Below are 20,541 nucleotides of genomic sequence, written 5' to 3'. Positions count from 1 at the left end.
CTCAAAGTTCATGTCAGCACTCTCTTGAGTAATGAAAAAATAATACATATATTTTTTTCTTCCGGAACACGATTGTAGCACTACACTTCAGGTGTTGAAAAATTAAATAACAAGCGCTTTTCAAAGCAGATGTTTATTTTAGTCTTTTATTATAAAAAGAAAAGAAAGGCTTATTCATTAAAGCATAATATATTTCTCCTACATACTACTACGTACAATGCAAATAATCATATACATACATATCCAATCTCTGAATGCATTCATGTGTACAGTGAGCCGAACTGGCCCTGACAGAGTCTATATTCACAGAATACATTCCATGGGAAGGGGCTAGCGGAGGGGTTCAGGGGTGCAGGGTTTGTCATGCATCGGGAGACAAAAGTCAGAAATTCCATTTCTATGGAATGGATGCGTATCTTCCCATAGAGATTGCAGGGAAGAGAATGCTAGATCCCTTCTGTAAATAAAAAAATAAAATAAAATACTGTCAGTAAATATCCCTGTTTTAATGGGACACTCTTCTCAGAACACTCTATTAAAGAGCAGGACAGCATGCTCTTATCGTTCGGTGACTTTCTGTGTTCTGGTTGGTTGATGTTGTGATTATTATTAAAGAAAAAAAAACATCCTTCCTCTTCGCTTCTCTTTTGTCTTTCTAACATATAAATACAGTCAAACTGCCACATAATCATAGGGAGGATCAGTGTTGAGCGCTGGCTGTTCATTCACAGGTCAAAGGTCATGCCATGGGGATGGATACGGCTCCGTTGGCTCTACTCCGGCTGCGTGTGTGGACGCTGGATTCTGAGAGCTCCTCGCCATGCTCCTCCGTCTTCTTGTCAGCCAGGGTGGTGAGGAAGCGCAGGGTGACCGTATCCCACTCCTCAGGGAGCAGCAGCAGCAGGAAGCCCAGGCAGATGATGCAGGTGGCAGCCAAACGCACCACGCTGAAGATGACCTCATGCTTCAGTACATCAATAGCTGGAGAAAGAAACAGATCCTTTTTCTAGTTCAAAACCCATATGCAAAGTTCTTAAATGTATTACTATTAAATAATAAAATTATGCCAAACTATCAATAAGGTTTCCTGTCAGGAGTATTAAAGTTTAATAAGACTAAAACAAATTTTTGTTTGAAATAAAATGAATGTAAACTAAATTATATACTATTTTATAAACTAAACATTTTATATACAGAATTATAAAACGGATAGTTCCGGTCCTTGATTCTGATTGGTTGAGCCCAAGTTCGAAGCTCTGTATGTACACACACACATGGGCAGGAAAACGGGCTATATAAGCGGCCGTCTCACACAGGCAAACTGATAAACTGATTCACTCTCCTTCAGCCATGATGGATTTCTCTTTGCTGGATCCGAGACCTGAAGCCGCTCAATCAGCCGAGATTCAACGCTGACCAGCTCGCCTCTTACAGCAGATCAGCCGCCTCTCCCTGTTTCAAATGTAGCTTGTGCAGGGCACCCCTGCTCGCTAATGACAGGGACTATGAGTGCGTGTGATGTCTGGGGAAGTCCCACGCTGAAGCTGCGCTCATCGACATGACCTGTCCACATTGCTTGGATATGAGTCTGGAATCTCTGCACTCGCGGATAGCTTTCTTTTCAGGAAGCTACACCGCTCCTTGCGCCATCCCGTTTCTCTACTGTGAGGAAAAAAGCAGCAGGCAGAGGATCTCATCACTTGAAAAACGAGCTCACATCGGCTCAAGAACTCATGCCTATAGTTGATGAAGCCGTGGCCGTACTTCTGTGCCCGCCCACTGCAATTGGATGTAAGTCCAAGGCTACCCATCCGTCCAAACCCTGCCAGACTACTTAGGCCCTCGCGGCAAACCTACATCTCAGCCGGCCAGGTTACATCGGCACTGCACACCATGGCAGTGCTCCAGGTGTTCCAGGCCAAGCTCCTCCACACCATGGACACAGCAGGACACGACCTAGCTGCCTTTAAAGACACCTCAGAAGTCAGCCTGATGCCTCAGCCAGGAAGAGTAGGAGGCTAAGTTCTGCTGCGGCCAGACCACCCTCCAAAATGGTGACTCCAAATTCGTCCTGAAGCCAAGACATGGGTACATCTGTAAAGTTCTCTAAACTCTGTTCAGAGACCAGATTGTCGTTCTCTCCATTCCTCCTCCTTCTCAGGATGATCGGGAGCTGAACTTACTTTGCCCTGTCAGGGCTCTAAAAATCTACATTGACCATTCCGCCTCATGTCACCATTCGCAGCAGCTCTTTGTGTGCTTCAGAGGCCCCACCAAAGGTCTTTCGTCTCGAAAGCCCAGGCTATCCAGATGGATAGTGGATGAGATAGCTCTTTCCTACTCATCTTCAGGGCTACAATGTCTGATAGGTGTTAGATCACATTCCACAAGGGGCATGGCCTACTCGTGGGCATGGTCTAGTGGTGTGTGTATTGCAGAAATATGTGCGGTGGCTGGCTGGACTTGACCTCCACATTCGTCAGGTTCTACAACCCAACTACGTCCGGGCCCCTGGTTCAAGCTTCTCCCCCTACGTGTTCTCAGGCCCCTTGGTGCCTGAACCATATGAGGACAACAAGATGACTGTAAATATTGCATCCCCGACGTGGTCTTGGATATTCTTACGTATTCGTTACAAGCCCTTCTTAGTGCTTTGGACGAATACTCGGTCATCCTTCCTGATAGCACGGCGTGATTATATTGTCCCTGTAGCATCTAGCCCAAACGGCATATGATGCAATACGAGTGTAGTATCGAAAGGGAATGTACTTGATTACTAACGTAACCTCAGTTCCCTTAGATATGGAACGAGTACTGCGTACTTTGCCTTGCTATTCGCAAGGACACCCGTTTCCCTGCTCATTTTGGCAGGCTTGGGCGGGCTTGCTCACCTTAGGCTCGATCCGCCATTGGTTAGTTTCTATTGAACTCCACAAACCAATGGTCATGCAGTTTCACTGCGTGATTTGAAAAAGGTTTCAGAAATTGGAAAAAAGGACTTTTCCCCGTAGCATCTATCCTAAATGGCATATGACCCAGTACTCATTCTGTAACTAAGGGAACCGAGGTAACGTTGGTAAACCAAGTATGTTTCATGTCATTGACACTTGTTTTCATTGTAGTCTAAAACATTATTAAGGTGTTCGGAGTGTTTTTAAGTATGTTGCTATATGGTGCACACAATATTCTGATCCCTAGAGACAGCAAATTTTATCATCTTTCAGGCTGATTGCTTAGAAAACTAACAGAAATCAATGCAAACTATAAAATTAATTAGGCATAAATAAGAGATTAAGCAGGCTTGGGTGAAAACCGTATTACTTATTTAATGTAATTAAGAGTTGCAAGTTTTCTTCTTTTGACAGTACAGTTTTATTAGAAACTCAAATTTTTTAACCTATCATTTAAATGTAACCTTGTGCCCATACTGTCAAAATCTCAGTGGGAGAGAATTACTGACCCTTGCAAAGCAACCAATTAACTCCAGTCAAATAAATGTCATTAATAAGGAAATGTTCAGCATTAGTTACTGTTACTTAAGAGGGAGAACTCTTTAGATGAATAGTAATTGCAATCCTGTGGCTGTTTGTTGACTTTAAAATAACTATGAATTTTAAGTATTAACATTGGTGCTCATAAAGACAAAAATCAAATCAAGTTAATAGCTTTGGTTCCTCATTACTGGCTATGGAAATGTAAAATGGTTATAAATTTACATTCACACTCCTTTAAAATGCAGTACACAGGCAAACATTGGGATTGTAGCATAAATCACAAATGAATCATACTGTCTGTTTCTGAAGAAAAGCCACATGAAATTTAACAAACTGACTTTGAAAGACTGTTTTTAAAGACAAGCACCCTCTTAAGGCATTTACTGTCACCTTTTTTTTTTTACATTTTATTTATTTAATTATTTATTTATTTGAAGGCTGAGAAATCTGGACTGAGTTTCCCAAAAGCTTTGTAAGCCTAAGAAGTTCGTAAAAACGATCGTACGACTGATCTTAATATTACGGTCTGTTTCCCAAGGATTTGATTGTACTTTATTGTACAATTTATGACTCATTTTCTTTCTTTCTTTTTTTTTTTTATAATTTATAAATGAAATGATTAAAAAGGGCAGAAAAAAATTGAAATACAAATTTAAATTAAATGACTGAACAAAAACAACAACAAGAAGTAATGTATGAAATGCTTTAAAGACTGGGGGAAAAAATCTGTCAATGACATGCTGAAGTACATGAAAACCAGCTGTATTGGACCCGGAAATAACGTCTCTCTCTGTCTCTCTCTTTCTATAATGTATATAAATAAGTACATTTAAATACATTTATGCATTTAGCAGACGCTTTTATCCAAAGCGACTTACAGTTCATTTAGGCAACTGGCAACATTTTCTAAACATAATATAAAAATAAAGTATATTATATATTATTGTGTAAAATATAATATTATACACTATAATATAATATAATATCGTATTGTATTATAGTTATTATATCCAAGTTGTCTGTTTGGCATTAGGTTAACGTCAATAAACGATCGTGTACTACAATTACGAGCCATTCTGCAAGGTAACTGTAACAAAGTTTTTTTGTGGGAAGAAGGAGGCGGGAACCGGCAGACAAACAAAATGAAGTTTAATAATAAAATAAAGACAAAACAGCACGACAGCCCCTCACGGACAACTGCCATGCACAATCAAAATCAAAACATAAAATAAATCCAGTGCCGGTCATCTCTCGCCCTTCACTGTCGTCGCTCCTCTTTTATATCCTTCCGATCTCCTCCGTGGGACTCGAGACCGGTGGGTCGAGCAGGTGTCGCTGATTTCCAATCACTCCACCGGCCTCGCTCCGTTCCCACGGCTCTCGGCCCCACCCCACTCATCACAGTGACATTTCAGCACTTGACAAACGGATAGCGACTCCTAAGTAGCACTTAAAGCATGGCTAAGTGCGATTGCTTTACGTGCATTGTTTGGAAATGCACATGAAACAATAACAAACGATCGTAAAAAACAAAACTCGTAGAAAACGCTCTTAAGCACTAAGATCAATCTTTGTCTGGAAACACGGCCCTGCTCTGTTGTACTTTTAGGAGGATTATCACAGAGCCTGTCATAAACATGTCAGGGACTTATTTTCACCCATAAATCTTAAGGGAAAATTATAATAAATTGGTTTTGTATAAAGACAATTCTACCTATTTTAATTGCTATTTTGTTGCCTTTGTGACATTATTTTAATGTCAGTTAAGCACATTTTGCACACAAATCCTCATTACCACAATGCAATTTTTTATAGTATATTTTATATTTAATATTATTTAAAAGTCACAATTTAAATAGTAAAGATTATTACAAATAATTTTAATAAAATATATTACATAAATTATTTTGTGTTTATTTAGGGGTGTTAGTGTTTACTGTTATGCTGATGATACTCAGCTCTATATTTCTTTGAGGCCCAGAGAAATATACAAATTTGAAAAACTAAAGGAATGCATAGTCGATACAAAAACTTGGATGACGAGTAATTTCTTACTGCTAAATTCTGAAAAAACAGAGGTGTTAATTATAGGACCTAAAAACTCTGCTTGTAATAACCTAGAACACTGTCTAAGACTTGATGGTTGCTCTGTCAATTCTTCATCATCAGTTAGGAACCTAGGTGTGCTACTTGATCGCAATCTTTCCTTAGAAAGCCACGTTTCTAGCATTTGTAAAACTGCATTTTTCCATCTCAAAAATATATCTAAATTACGGCCTATGCTCTCAATGTCAAATGCAGAAATGTTAATCCATGCATTTATGACCTCAAGGTTAGATTATTGTAATGCTTTATTGGGTGGTTGTTCTGCACGCTTAGTAAACAAACTACAGCTAGTCCAAAATGCAGCAGCAAGAGTTCTTACTAGAACCAGGAAGTATGACCATATTAGCCCGGTCCTGTCAACACTGCACTGGCTCCCTATCAAACATTGTATAGATTTTAAAATATTGCTTATTACTTATAAAGCCCTGAATGGTTTAATATTCAATCAATATTTGTATGAGCTCTTATTGCACTATAGTCCTTCACATCCGCTGCGTTCTCAAAACTCAGGCAATTTGATAATTCCTTGAATATCAAAATCAACTGCAGGCGGCAGATCCTTTTCCTATTTGGCGCCTAAACTCTGGAATAACCTACCTTACATTGTTCGGGAGGCAGACACACTCTTGCAGTTTAAATCTAGATTAAAGACCCATCTATTTAACCTGGCTTACAAAACAGTCATAAGAGTACATTTTATGGATAAATAAACTTCCATTGATGTATGATTTATTAAGATAGGACAAATTTGGCAAAGATACAACTATTTGAATCTCTGGAATCTGAGGGTGCAGAAAATTTTGAAAATCACCTTTAAATTTGTCCAAATGAAGTCCTTAGCAATGCATATTATTAATCAAAAATTAAGTATTGAGATATTTATGGTAGGAAATTACAAAATATCAAAATATAACATGATCTTAGAATAATTTTGACCCACACAGTACATGTATTGTTAGCTACTGCTACAAATATACCCATGCTACATGACTATTATACCCAAACACCAATGATATTTCCCCCCATTTTAAATTCTTATTATCCAATGAAAGGATAAATTTTTGTGATTTTTTAAAATAAAAGATTAAAAGGATTAACAATGCAGATGAATTTTCACAGCCTTCTTTGATCATATTTACCAAGGGTGCCGATATTTTTGGCCATGACTGTACAATATACATATATATCAAACAGTAATAGTAATTTTCAAGGACAAATGATGTACAACATAGACTCACACACCTGCATTGCCTGGAACACTGAGTAACGTTCCAATGGATATGAGGATAGGATACGTGAGCACCACTCCTACATTGACCAGGATGTTAAATACTATGAGAGAGAGAGTGAAAGAGAGAGAGAGAGAGAGAGTGTGTCAAAAACAGGAACTTAATGTTATGGTCTGGCCATATAGCATTTTTTGTCACTCAATCCTCTCTAAGTGGCCAAATACACAGAGAATGTCACATGATTTGGATCAGTGACAAAAGAGAATGGATATCATATTATCCTTAAAACCCCCTAAAGATACAGAGCTCCACTTCAGCTCAAATATAGAGTAAATATAAGTGGATCGGTTACTATTATGCTGTACATAGACTGATGCAGCACATATTGGATATCTAAGGAATGCCACTTCGAGGTGTAAACTGATGATTCTAACCTGATTTCTTTCACTTACTATGCACTTAAAGCACTCTTGAAAGTGTACTTAAGGGTTGTATTTGATCCACTACAACACTAACTCACATCTGAATCAGCTGTGATCAAGTGGTAAACCGTCAGCATGATTTAACGCCAGTACTTGTGTACAAACTAAAGGTTTTATTTATTTAGTGTTTTTCCCCAGCTGGTTAGCATTTGCCATTTAGTAGTGTAGATGGCGTAACATTACGGTGCCAAAAACATATTTTTCTATTGCTTTTTAAACAAGTAATAGTAACACTTTAGTATAGGGACCAATTCTCACTCTTAACTAGCTGTTTATTATCATATTAATCTATTGGCTGTTTATTAGTACTTATAAAGCACATAGTCTGCATGACTGTGTTCTACATCCCCAACCAATACCTAAACTCAACAACTACCTTACTAAGGATTAATAAGCAGCAAATTAAGAGTTTATTGAGGCAAAAGTCATAGTCAATGGTTTGTTAATAGCGAGAATTGGACCTTAAAATAAAGTGTGACCCAAGTAACAAATAGACCATTGTTCAAAAATTATTTTGTCTCTTGTGCTTAAGAAAGCTGCATTTATTTGATCAAAGATACAGTAAAATATTAATATTGTGATGTATCCTTACAGTTTAAAATAACTATTGCATTTTAAAATGTAATGATCATATAAAATGATCTTATAAAGCCATTATTCTAGTCTTCACTGTTACAGGATCCTTCAGAGATCATTCTAATATGCAAAGATGCTCAAGAAACATTTATTATTATTATTATCATTCTTGAAAACAATTGTGCTGCTTAATAATTTTTCTGAAAACCGCGATGCATGTTTTTCAGGATTTTTTTTTGATGAATAGAAAGCTCAAAAGAACCAGATTTATTTGAATTAAAAGAAAGAAAAAAAAACTGGAACATTATAAGTGTCTTGCATGCCACTATTGACCAATTCAATTTATCCTTTCTGAATAATAGTATTAAACTTAAAAAAAATCATTTTAGATTATTGTAGATCTGAAGAATTGGTTTCCATAATTTCACATTACCTAGCCAAAGGCCGGCCACCCCGCAGAGGTAACCCCAGGGCAAAGAGGAGAGGGAGCCCCAGTGCTCCACCCTGGTGAAGTACAGGATGAGGGGAACGCAGGAGATAAAGATGAGATTGAAAAAGCCCATGGTGGAGAAGAAATGAGCAGCCTCGCCCAGATTTGCACTGCCGAGGAACATCTTAAACAGCACCTGAGTGGTTTTGCAGGAAAAGCATATCAATACTAAAGGAGTCTTAATGGTCGTCAAGGATCTTCTGGGAATCGTTATTTTCAGCTGCACTCACCTTGTAGAGAGCAGAAGTGGAGGCGGAGCCAACTGCTAAGGCCACACCCATAAAGGAATCCCCATGAAAACCATCAGCATAAGCCATCATCACAATGCCTGTGATAGCCATAATGGCAGCCACAATCTAAGAGAAAAGATTACAAAGACATTATGAAACAGTAAGGTCTAATAAGGTTTATACCACAATAAATATCAGTGTGCATCATTTAATTTTTGGTGGATAGTTTTCAAGGAGATTATAAAAAAGTTATGCATCCAGATCAGAGACATCAAGTGCAATGAAAGTCAAAAGAGCTCTGATGTAAGCATACTAACAGCTTCTGGCAAAGCAAAGCTTTTTTCACTTGAACAAGAACAAATTCTCGTTGACTCTCCATTTGTATCTGTTGTGTGCCACATCACTCGTTTCTTCTCCATAACCATCAATCTGACAATCTTACCAAATAATGTGGCCTACAACAGCAAGCAATTTTTGGGGTGTTGTGGAGTTAATGAAAGTATATACACAAAGTACAAACCAATTATAACTTTTTGTTTCGAGTGTCTCCAGATGATCTAATGACAAGTTCAGAAGAGTAAATTTTAGGCACCAATTCCCACGATTAACTAAGCTTATTATATAACATTTCTCAGATACCTAGCATATTTTTTTTATATTTAAAATACACATTCTTATGACCATATAATAGATCCCTTAATCGGACCCAATACCTAAACCTAAAAACTACCTTACTAATACTTAATAAACAGAAAATTAAAAGTTTAAGCAAAATTCAAAGTAAATAGTTAGTTTATAGTGAGAATTGGTTCTCAAACTAAAATGTGACATAAGATTTCAAAAACGTATTAAAATAAATAAAAAAATGAAGAGAGAATGCAACACAAACTCAAGGATTATAAGGCAATAATTTAGAGTTTATCCTATAAAGATATAAATATAAATGTAAATATTATAGTACCTGCTATGGTCAATTTGCATACATTTTGGTACACAATTTCACTTGTATACAACATTTCCAGTAAAAAAGGATTTTTGATTAGCTGTTGGCTTCCATTTGTATTGATTCAGTAAGATTCTTAAAGCAAATATCATTTGTACCAAAGAAACGGTTTGCCAGATTTCAGCTTCAAACATAATCAAATGGTTGCTGAGACAATAGGGTTAAATGTATTCCACTTACCCGCACACCCATGAAGCGATCCTTGAGGACTATCCACGACAAGAGGAAGACAAAGGCCTTGTGGCAGCAGTAGAGCGCCGAGACGTCTGTAGCTGTTAGTTTTCTCAGTGCTAACAGGTACAGGTAGTTAGTAAGTGTCCACAAGATGGAGAAAGGCGCTGTTCTCTTCAGAAACACTTTCAGAGACATTCCGTCCTCCCCAAACAACCGACTACATTCCCTAGACAGAGAAATGAGAAAAAAACTAAGGTTTTTGTTGTTTGCTTACTTTGATAATGCAGCACTGTAGCCTACCAGTGGCTTAACCTAGAAATTGAAGGTTTAGTTTGGTAACCAAATGATTTGCAAATCTGCAAGAGGTTATCTGTGGGGTATTTAAGATTTAAGAGGTTAATAAGTTAAAGTTCAAACCAGGTTTGATGTCAATGATGGCAAACGCTGGTTCTCAGACGTCTTTTAACCAATCGTGACGTGCCAAGTTAAAATATTTGGAAGTACAAATGAACCAAGATCAAAGTCCATGACAAAGCTTTAATGTGAATGACACTCAAAAATTAAACTAGAATTCATTCTAATGTCATTTTGTAACTACTTGGAGAATTGGTGGCATCTCATTTATATATTTTTGTATGATTTGCATATGCCCCCTGAAGGTTAAGTTTAGTGGGGACCTTCAAGTTTACTGTTTTTTCCGAAAAATTGTACATTGACCATTTAATTGTGCTTTTATATAGACACAATATATTTGTGTGCGGAAACAAAACATTTATTAATTTTTTCCTGAAAACCACACCAATTTTCTTGTTACATTCATGAAAAATAGCAATGTTCAATTTGTCTAACAGATCACTTTTGAGACTTTAGTTAACAAAACCGTTCAGAATGACTTCCTCGTGAATCGAACTGAACTGTTTCTACTGACACTTGCACTAAAGCAGAGTTTAACTCCCCAATCAAACCTGAAAAATCTAACCGAAGTTTTCAGTATTATTGGCCCCACTTTATATTAGATGGCCTTGACTGTACTTATTTAAATTAATCATTTGATAGAAATGCACTTATTGTATACATTCATGTACTTAGGTATTAAACAAATACCTGCATGTTATTACATCTGGAAATAATTTCTGCAATTTCATTTAGAATTACGCTGTTGACCCATTCCTTACACCTTAACCCAACCTTAAACCCACCCATACCAAACCAGTCCCTAACCTTACCTGTATCCCACCTCAGTAGCAGATACAACTGTACATTGTACGAAGTAAGTACAAAGTAGTTAAGGCCACCTAATATACAGTAAAGTGGGACCAGATTACTTGATATATCTTTAGGGATAGAGCTCAACTCTGCATGACAGTTGCCCTTCAGGACTGGAGCTGTCCATTCTTGCTTTGGGGAACTTTCTCTGTAATTAGTGAACAGTATGTTGCATTGGATAAACGTGTTAGCTAAAGATGAATTAGTAAATGTTTAATTTTCATATGTTGGCTTCTATACTTCCTGCAGAATGTTCTGCTGTTCACATCACATCTTAATCATTCATTCTGACTCCACCTGAATTTCTGAATGGGCGTCCGTTTTTCTTTGGTGGTGGCCACATGCCCAGAATAGTAGAGGGGGAAGAAGAAAATGTTCCAGTTGGTGCTGAACCATGTGATGAAAAAGGGACAGGAAAAGGATTTGAACGTGAGCTGGACCACCTGTGTGATGCCCACCCAGGACGAGGAGACACACAGTACCACCAGCAAACCCCCCAGCACCTTGAGCACTGTGTTGGCGCAGGCCTGGTATGCAGTGCCTTTTCCACTTGTTTCACTGACTGGAGTCTCTGCATGTGATTCTGAGCCCTCCTCTCCTGCAACACACAGATCAGTATTGCACCATTACAGCACACATTATATCTCCTTGCCTCATTACATATAATAGGATTATGAAATCCCTCACACTTATTTTTATTCTTCTTCTGTACACTGTTCTGCAGCTCCACCTGTGTTTAGCGTACATATTCTATTCAAAGGATGTTAAAACTTTGTCTAAATACATATTTGTATTCTTATTTAAATGTTAGCATGTTAGCTAAATACATCACCTTAAAATGCATTATTATGAAAATGTATGCTAATGATGGAGCATCAAGCACAGTTGTCATTTTTCTAGGAGGGATTTGAACCTGTGTCCTTTTGCAAACACACACGGGAATAGACATAATTGTTTTTATACAGTACAAATGTATTTTCTATCCTCTATCCTCTGTATTTTCTATCCTCTAAGCCTACCCTCATAGAAAACTCTGCTATTTAATATATATATAAAAAAACCTTAATTATGTATTATTTTATAAGCTTGTTTAAACTGCATATTCTGCCCCTAACACTAACCTTCACATGGAACTTTCTGCATCAAGAGCTTTTCAATTTTTTTTAAAGAAAAAAATAATAAACAAATAAATAATAATAGTAATAATAATTGTGTATGAGTTATACTTTGTACTCATATCTCCTCACAGGGACCTAAAAACTTGTGGGGACATTTAGTCACTTTTCATTACCCAATAGGACACACTTATAGTGTTATAAAAAATGCAAGTGCTTACAGAGCTTTATTTTTATTTTTTAATTCTTTGCATTTAAAATAAACTTTATGTCTGTTCAGTAGTCTCTTTAACAGATTACACAGTTTAGTAATTGTTTTGCTTCTAATTATGTGATAAATTGGTCCAATATAACGTGCAACACTATGTTTTACTACCATATTGAAATGTAATATTTATAATATTTAATGTACTAATATTTCATGAGTGCTGCCATGATGGATTTTAACTTCCGTTAGTATGCTGTTCTGTTCTGGGGTGTGCTTCCCAAAAGCATTGGTTGCAAGTTCCATTGTTAACAATAGAGTTAAATCGAATAAACTAAGTTACCTAACGATGGTAACACATGCCTGGTCTCTTTAGGAAAAATGTTAAAATGGAGAAAAAAGAACAAGTGAATTAATTAAACAGACACTTTTGTGATATTGCTGAAAATAAAAATGAGCACAGTTGGCTACCACAACAACAGTTACAAACTGAAGGAATTCCTGGAAATTTCTTAATTCGAGCACCATTGACTTAAAATGTAAGTCTTCACTTGAGTCTACATCATATTAAGCATGTCTTCAGTGCAAAAACAAACCTTACCTGCACATCTCCAGTCAGGCTAATCATGTATTCAAACTCAAACACAACTGCCAACCTCATCTACTGTATTTTGAATGGTCTTTTCCTTCTTTCTTACCTAGTCCTCCTTCTACATTTGTTTTTTATTATTTACAGCAGGACATGCGAATACACTTGAACTCTCCTGCACTTACAGTACTTCCTGTTCCTACCTCCGGTATAACAAAAATCTTCTGTCCATGTCTTTTATTTGGTCCAACATTGGAACACGCACTACAAACTGTTTTTAGACAGGGTTAAGAAATGCTAATCATGTGCTTTGCTGATGCGTTTTATTCATGAGAAATTCAGCAACACGTCCTCGTGCGGCTGCCCCTGATGTTTCTCTGTGGTACGTACGGATGTATCGATCAGTAGCTGTGAGTGTCAGTTACCTGGAGGTGAAGCACTTAAGCCGGACAGTGTTAGAAATCTGCCTACCTCGCACAGACAAGCCTCTGTCAAAAACAGCTCCACAGGGTCATGGAGAAGCACAGAGACCATTCAGATATAGTGGGATATACATAGAAACTCAACATCACAGGGCGCGCACCAAAAAATCAGCCAATCAGAATACATTCTGTCCTTCATTGAGGCTGTACTGACATCATCAGTATGCTGAGGGGGAAGAGCGCTAGTATCACAAAGCCAAGATCCGTTGTGCTGTAGACTCAGAGTGATCAATTTACACTAGGCCAGGAATAAAAGATGATGTGCGCTGGCCCATGGTCACTAGCATAGTGTGCTGGGTCAGCAAGCACGTCCACACACACACACACACACACACACACACACACACACACACACACACACACACACACACACACACACACACATACTCACTCATGCTCACAATGCCACTTTGTTGTTGTGATCCTGTTATCAAGCCATAGATCTCAGCCTTACTGAAATACCAGGAACTAGACTTTATAATAAAATGATGTTTTGAAGCTGTAAATGTAAATATTCTGTTTTAAAAAATTATTATAATAATTTACTGTGTTACTTGCAGTTTCTTTATATTTATTTTTGGGTGTTTATGATTAATGTGTTTAGGTCAATGGCAGAATGTGTTCACAAATTAATTCAAAAATGTGATTCATACATACAATGACTTGAATATATCTTTCATTTATGGTGAGATGCCCTGGTATCATAATGTAGGGAAAAAACTTGTTAACATAATTAAATTCTTGAAAAGAAAAGTTTTTGCAGATTTATTTGTTTCAGAAAAAAGTAATTGAACAAAACTGTTTTTGATTCGTATTGTAATATTGCCAAAATGTTTAACCACTAGATTCCTGCATAGTGCTATATAGATGGACTTGTAAATTCACTAGTTGGTTTTATACATAATTGTTTACTTTTATTAGGTTGTGAATTTAAATGTATATTAAGGCATTCTCAAAGACTACTTTTTGTAAAGGTTTTTATATTTATTTATTTATTTTTTAAATGTTGATTTGAAGTGTAGGTTTTTGCATTATTTTTAATACATTCAAACCTGAACACAGAAAGCAATTTGTTACACAAATCATTAAAATTCTATAAAATGTAACAAAAATTAACAGGAATGCTTTATCACAGTTTAATCCTTCTGGGCCTGATCTGATTTTTAACCTTTTATTTCAGTCTTTTGACTCATATAATATGGTTATAAGCCATACCAATTCATTTGAGTATGTATAATTTTATATGTATGTGTGTGTAAGTAAGTGTGTGTGTGAGTGGATCTATCTGATCTGATATATTATTGATTTGATTTTACATAGTTGCAGTATTACTGTTACACCAGTTCGTAGGTGTAGATGTTTTAGAGTTTCAACCCTTCATTGCATTGTGGGGATTGTAGATTGTGCACACACAAATTTTCGGAATTTTAGATTTTTTCCCATTTACCATTCATTTCCTATGGTCGGTCATTTTTGACCACAGACAATGAGTGTGACTATTTTTTTCATGACTACTCAGCTTTTTGTCCTCAATTTTTTGTGTGTGTTCACATACCAAGTGCCATAAAAGTCACCAAGTGTCATACCATTCTGGTGAAGCTACGATTTTAAAAAAATTCTAAATTTAAAGTTCTCTGGTCAGAAATGACCTAAGATCGCACAACAATGCCATGATTACTAATGTTTCAAGCTGAATCACAGAAAGTGCAACACTGAGCATCACACGCAACACCGCTTCCATCACAAGCTACTATCAAATCAAGGTAATTTTACCACCAGTACAAAATGTATAACTTTTTAATGTCTTGGGATGTTTTTTGTTGTTTAATCCCGGACGAGCCCCCATAAAACGATACCAATACCATCATTTTTTAAAAGTACAAAAAATGTGAAAAAAATAATATGTTCAGCCAATAGGTATGTGTTTCTTCTATTTTTAGAACATAATTGTTGTATAAACATACCCTTAGTTATAATAATAATACTTGATGATATTTGCAAAAAATACCTTAAAAAATATATGTAAATAATTATAAAATTATTGGACACTTACACATTCAAGAAGCTGTAATTCAGGAAGTATTAAGAGTCATCAAATTGAGTATAAAAGTTTTAATACACATAACTTTTATTTATCGTAGTCACTGACCTCTTTATACTTAACACTGCACTAATGTCTGATTTGATTCTAATTTTATGAAGGCAGGGGTTATTGGAATGACAGTATGGTGTTCTTGTACTTTCCATGTGTTTGTCTTGTTGGCTTTTGAAATCCTAAGCATTGTAATCGACAGCATTAGGAAAGGCCTGCATTAACCAAAGTCCTTGGATGCTTCAATGAACAGTACACAAGACCCTGACCTCACTTTGCATTATTGATTGTTGCTCTTTCACTTTCACCTTACCAACAAAAACGTATGTAGATTCAATGATGTTGAGCTGGCAGTAAATGCTGTCAAAATAGCAATATTCTGCCTGGGAGAAGCCACAAAACTGCATTAATATAATAAATCTAATTTCACCTCAACACTTTATTAAATAACTTCTAATCCACAAAGCTACCTGAACTTCCAATACTACAAGCCAATGTTCACACTTAACAAACATGAGCATGGCCACGGGTACCCTCAATAGGACATTTATTATGGACAATGTACAGCTAAAAAATGCACAGTGCTTATAACATCAAGTTCTAAGAAAAAGTCACGATTTTTGGACTCTAAGAAGTACGTCAGTTATGAGCAAATTTGTCCTGTGTGATGCCGAGCAATTCAACTGACGAGCAATTTTGACAGAGTTGCAACTAAACCACAACTCAACTCACATGATGTAATTTTTAAAGTAAAAAAAAAAAAAATATATATATATATATATATATATATATATATATATATATATATATATATTAAAAAATACCTGACAACTTTTTAGACATATTTTATACTGAAAAAGGGCCCCCACAGTGTGCACCCACACTGACAGACTTTTTATATCCTGTGGATTGGCTGGATAGCTTAACAACCTGCTGAAACCAACAATACCAGGGAACCGCAGGTGTGGAGGCACAGAAATGTCACATCAATGGTAAATCCCTGGTTTACCGCCCCTACATATTTTCACTGCGCTGCACAGAATGCTATTGTTATTTTACAGCAGTGAGATTCAAAAGCATTGTTTTACAAGAAGGCATTTGGAACAGGAATTGGTAATATACACTGAATTATGATGAGTAGTTGGGTTGCTGACATATATCAAGCAGTGCTGATAAAACTATTTTTCTTATTATTTCTTTATTATTTTATCAGTTTCTATGACCTTGTTATATTTGTACTTTTTACTGTCAAAAAGAAAATTCTGTCACCCCATGTCAGTACAGAAACAAACAATCAAAAAATTCATATGGATGATGACATTTATAATGGTGTTTTGCAACCTTTTTATGCTTGAAAGTCTCAGAAAAGAAAAGGTTTAATATAGGTTTAAACTGAGGTGACAGCACCTAAAATTTACACTCTCCCTTACATATATTTTAACTTAAAGTCTTGAGATGTAGAAAAAAACAACTTAAAAACTGAAAGTTGATATCTGTATAATTACATGTCAAACTAAATTATCTCACTCTATTTTTCTTTTTAAACAGAACCTGTAGTAGTTTATTTGGTCACACTTTATTTTAGGGTGCAATTCACACTATTAACTAACCATTAACTATAACTTTTGCCTCAATTAACTCCTTATTTGATGCTTACTTATAGTTTATAAGGTAGTTGTTAAGTTTAGGGTATTGGGTAGGATTATGGATGTTATGCATTAAATGTACTTTATAAGCACTAATAAACAGCCAATATGTTAATAATAGACATGCTAATAAGCAACTAGTTATCAGTGTGAATTGGACCCTATACTAAAGTGTTACCGTTTATTTTTCATTCATATGTATATGAATAAATCAAATAAAGGTAAATTAGCAATTTATTATAGCAATTAGCTTGTTTGAGAACCAATGCATGTATAAAAATGTAAATCAGATAATCAATGTAATCAATATAAATCAAGCATCAGTTTTCAGTTATCAATGTCGAGCTACAGCTTCAGATTTGATAACAGTACAACCAGGAAGTTTTAAAAACTGTGATCAGAAACATCACACAATCCCATAACGCAAAGTGCTATATGCTACCTGCTGCTACAACCAGAGTCAGCACCAAAAAAGTAAAGTAATCAGACTTTACTAAAATGTTTCATTTGTTGACATTAGGTAACAACATCAGTTAACATGAACCAACAATAATTCTACAGAATTTATTAGTCTTAGTTAATGTTTTTGAACATTTTCTCATGCATTTTTAACATTTAAATTGTATGTTAACATTAGTTAATGCACCGTGAACTAACACTAATAAACAATTAATTGTATTTTTGTCGAGTTGACAAACTGTAAAGTCCCTAAAGGACTACAATACAACAGCAACATGAAACCGGCATTGTACTTCAATAAACAGTATCATCAGTAAATAAAATGTAATTTAATATTGAAAGTGTGATATAAACTGCTGAGGGGGGATTACAGCTCCTTTTCTACTTGGTTGCACACATATACTCAAACTCTACACATTTCACGCCATACTAACTTACAAACTTAATTGTACATATCTCTATTTTTCACTTACTTACATCATCTTTCTTCATCTCTGCTCAAACACAGACTAGTTTAGCTATCTAAATGAGCTTCTATCATTTTCATAAAAAGGCTACTAGGCTAATTCTAATACTAACTCAAGAACTTCAAAACAACGTTTTCTCAGATAAGCACATTTCTTGGGACAAATTTGTACTTTATATTTAATCAACACCACAAAATCATTTTGTTTTACCTTCAGAGATGGGGCAGGTGAGCACCTGGGCGCTATAGGAGCTGAGAGGGGCCACTCGGGCCGAGTGTTTCTTCATCCTCTCCTCCTTCCTTGGGAGTCCTGAGCTTTTGGAAATGTGTGTGTGTGTGTGTGTGTGTGTATGAGTGGCACGGCTCAACTCCTCCGACAAACCCACTTCATCCCCACGCGCATCTCTCCTGTCACTCCCACAGTCTCTTTCTGGTTTCTCTTGATATTTTTTACTTTGCTCTTCTCCTGCTGTTACTACTCTCTTTCTGCTAAGTGACAAATTTACTTCTCCTTATTTCTGGCTCAAACACACTCTCAGCGTGGCACATATAATCGTACAGTCGTACTCTAGTGTAGATGTTGCACTGTCATACTGCTATAGTGCGTCTCCTAGGGAGACTGAGCTTCAAGTGTGTGTGGAATGCAATCATCCCCTTCATCTCTCTCTCTCTCTCTCTCTCTCTCTCTCTCTCTCTCTCTCTCTCTCTCTCCCTGTCCCCGCCCCTTCTCCTGCTCAGAGTATCCTTTGCTGTGTTTGGAAGGTAACCAAGCAGCTCGAGCTAATTATGCTGCATAGGCCTCTCTCCCCTTTTTCTCTTTCTCCTCATCGTTTTTTGCTTTTCCAATCTGCCATTTTTCTAGTCAGTTCCATCTCTGCCACATGAGATTGATGAGGCAGTATGATAAAAATGAGTTATTTAGTAGAGTAAGAAAGTCGTTTTTTTTTTCTTGCTCTCTCTCCTGAGTCCTCGCCCAATCATGCTCTTTGCTTCTTTCATCAGCACTTGTGCTCCACTTGAAGGCCCTTCACTGTTCGCTTTAGCAGAGGTCTTGTCTTGCTGTCTGAGTCTCTGTAGCATTATGCTAATAAAACCCAGTACAGAGCCTTGGGGGACTCCATAAAAAGTCTCGTCTCTGACAATTCTGTGCGTTCCTGGATGAAATGATTCAATATCTTCTGTTATTAACTCAAAGTGTCAGGAAGTGGGAGTCTGGGAGCTGTACTTTTGTTTAAGTGGGAATAGCTTTTAGGATATGGATATTTGATGTTTACCAATACATCTGGACAAAATGAAAATTCTGTAATCTTTTACTTGCCCTATTTGGTCTGTCTTCCTGCGGACCACAAAAGAACCCTACTTCTCCATATTATTAAAGAAACAGTGACCATAATCGCAATTACTTTTTTTTTTATTGTGGTATACATAAGAAGAAATTCTGCAGAATCTCGGAGCTGCTCTTTTTTCATAAACAACAAAAACTGATCTGATTTAATCAGAAGTAAAACGAAAGGTGAGTCTCAATTAGTGTACTTATACACTATTCCATGCTATTTTGCAGTATAAATAGTGCAAGTAAAAGTGCAACAAATAGTGCACTTCAAGTACCAGGATGATGCACTTATTTAAATGAAAAAACAAAAGTATAATGGACACGTCATGCAGCACAAAGTACATATATATAAGTGCATAGTGTATAGTTCATCATTTGGGACACAACATAAACATTTCCATAAAAAAATAAAATAAATAATAAATAATTGTGGACAGTGCACTATATGCTTTTGCATTAAGAAAGGAGTAGCTTCAACATTTAACAAGGTATCTCCTTTTATGTTCCTTTAAAAATGTTCGAAATGTCATAAATGATGCTGCTTGTGAGATTTATTTATTTATTTTTATGTTTTGGTGAGCTATTCCATAAAAGTTGCTTCACTGTGTGAGCTGTGCTGTGCTGGGACTTTATTGGACTAAAGGGCGTCTTTAAATCACAGACCAGTTCAAGTATCGAGTACCCCTTTAGTAGGCCTGCCTGGTCAGAGCAGGATGCATTACACCCCATCTGCGGTTTTCATGGCCTTGCATTTAATATGTCTCAATGATGCTTGTTCCAGTGGTCCCAGCCATGCATTCGATTAGCGAAACACCCACACACACCTACATCTGTTTCCTCCCATTACACACAACCTTACACAAAATAAAGCTTTCTGCCTCTCATTCATTCTTGCTGGCTTGATTTAACACCACACACACAAACACGTGCTGCATTGTGGTCCATTGCATACTCCTGAACTCAAATGAAGCTAGTTTGCATAGCCAGCACTTATTATACTGGCAAATTTGTAGCAGTTTTTTTATGAAGAGTCAGATTTCTAGGATGAGCTCAGCAGTTCTGGTTGTACTATGCCAGGAAATGAATCTCACTGCCACTGTGTTT

The 20,541-nt window shown here is 36.5% G+C and overlaps 1 protein-coding gene and 1 long non-coding RNA gene across 3 annotated transcripts in view; one reads left to right on the top strand and one right to left on the bottom strand.

The window, feature by feature from the left end:
• Positions 1-20,541, top strand: part of LOC132112992 (uncharacterized) — a 190,407-nt gene that overhangs the window by 82,859 nt on the left and 87,007 nt on the right. The gene's annotated exons all lie outside the window — the stretch shown is intronic.
• slc35f4 (solute carrier family 35 member F4) overlaps positions 118-20,541 on the bottom strand; it is a 29,274-nt gene continuing 8,850 nt past the window's right edge. The window contains exons 1-7 of one of the 2 annotated variants that reach the window (XM_059521096.1): positions 18,316-18,694; positions 11,348-11,648; positions 9,791-10,010; positions 8,608-8,733; positions 8,321-8,513; positions 6,843-6,932; positions 118-981 (exon numbers count right to left, since the gene is read on the bottom strand). In XM_059521096.1, coding sequence (XP_059377079.1) covers positions 740-981; positions 6,843-6,932; positions 8,321-8,513; positions 8,608-8,733; positions 9,791-10,010; positions 11,348-11,648; positions 18,316-18,391 — 1,248 coding nt within the window. In that variant the 5' untranslated portion in view covers positions 18,392-18,694 and the 3' untranslated portion in view covers positions 118-739. Of the gene's footprint in view, positions 982-6,842; positions 6,933-8,320; positions 8,514-8,607; positions 8,734-9,790; positions 10,011-11,347; positions 11,649-18,315; positions 18,695-20,541 lie in introns of those variants that run through there. The other variant, XM_059521095.1, reaches the window with a different exon arrangement.

The sequence above is a fragment of the Carassius carassius genome, chromosome 32, assembly GCF_963082965.1.
Source record: "Carassius carassius chromosome 32, fCarCar2.1, whole genome shotgun sequence".
NCBI lineage: Eukaryota > Metazoa > Chordata > Actinopteri > Cypriniformes > Cyprinidae > Carassius > Carassius carassius.
The sequence above is the reverse complement of the archived record's forward strand: the minus strand, read 5'-3'. Positions and strand labels throughout refer to the sequence as shown.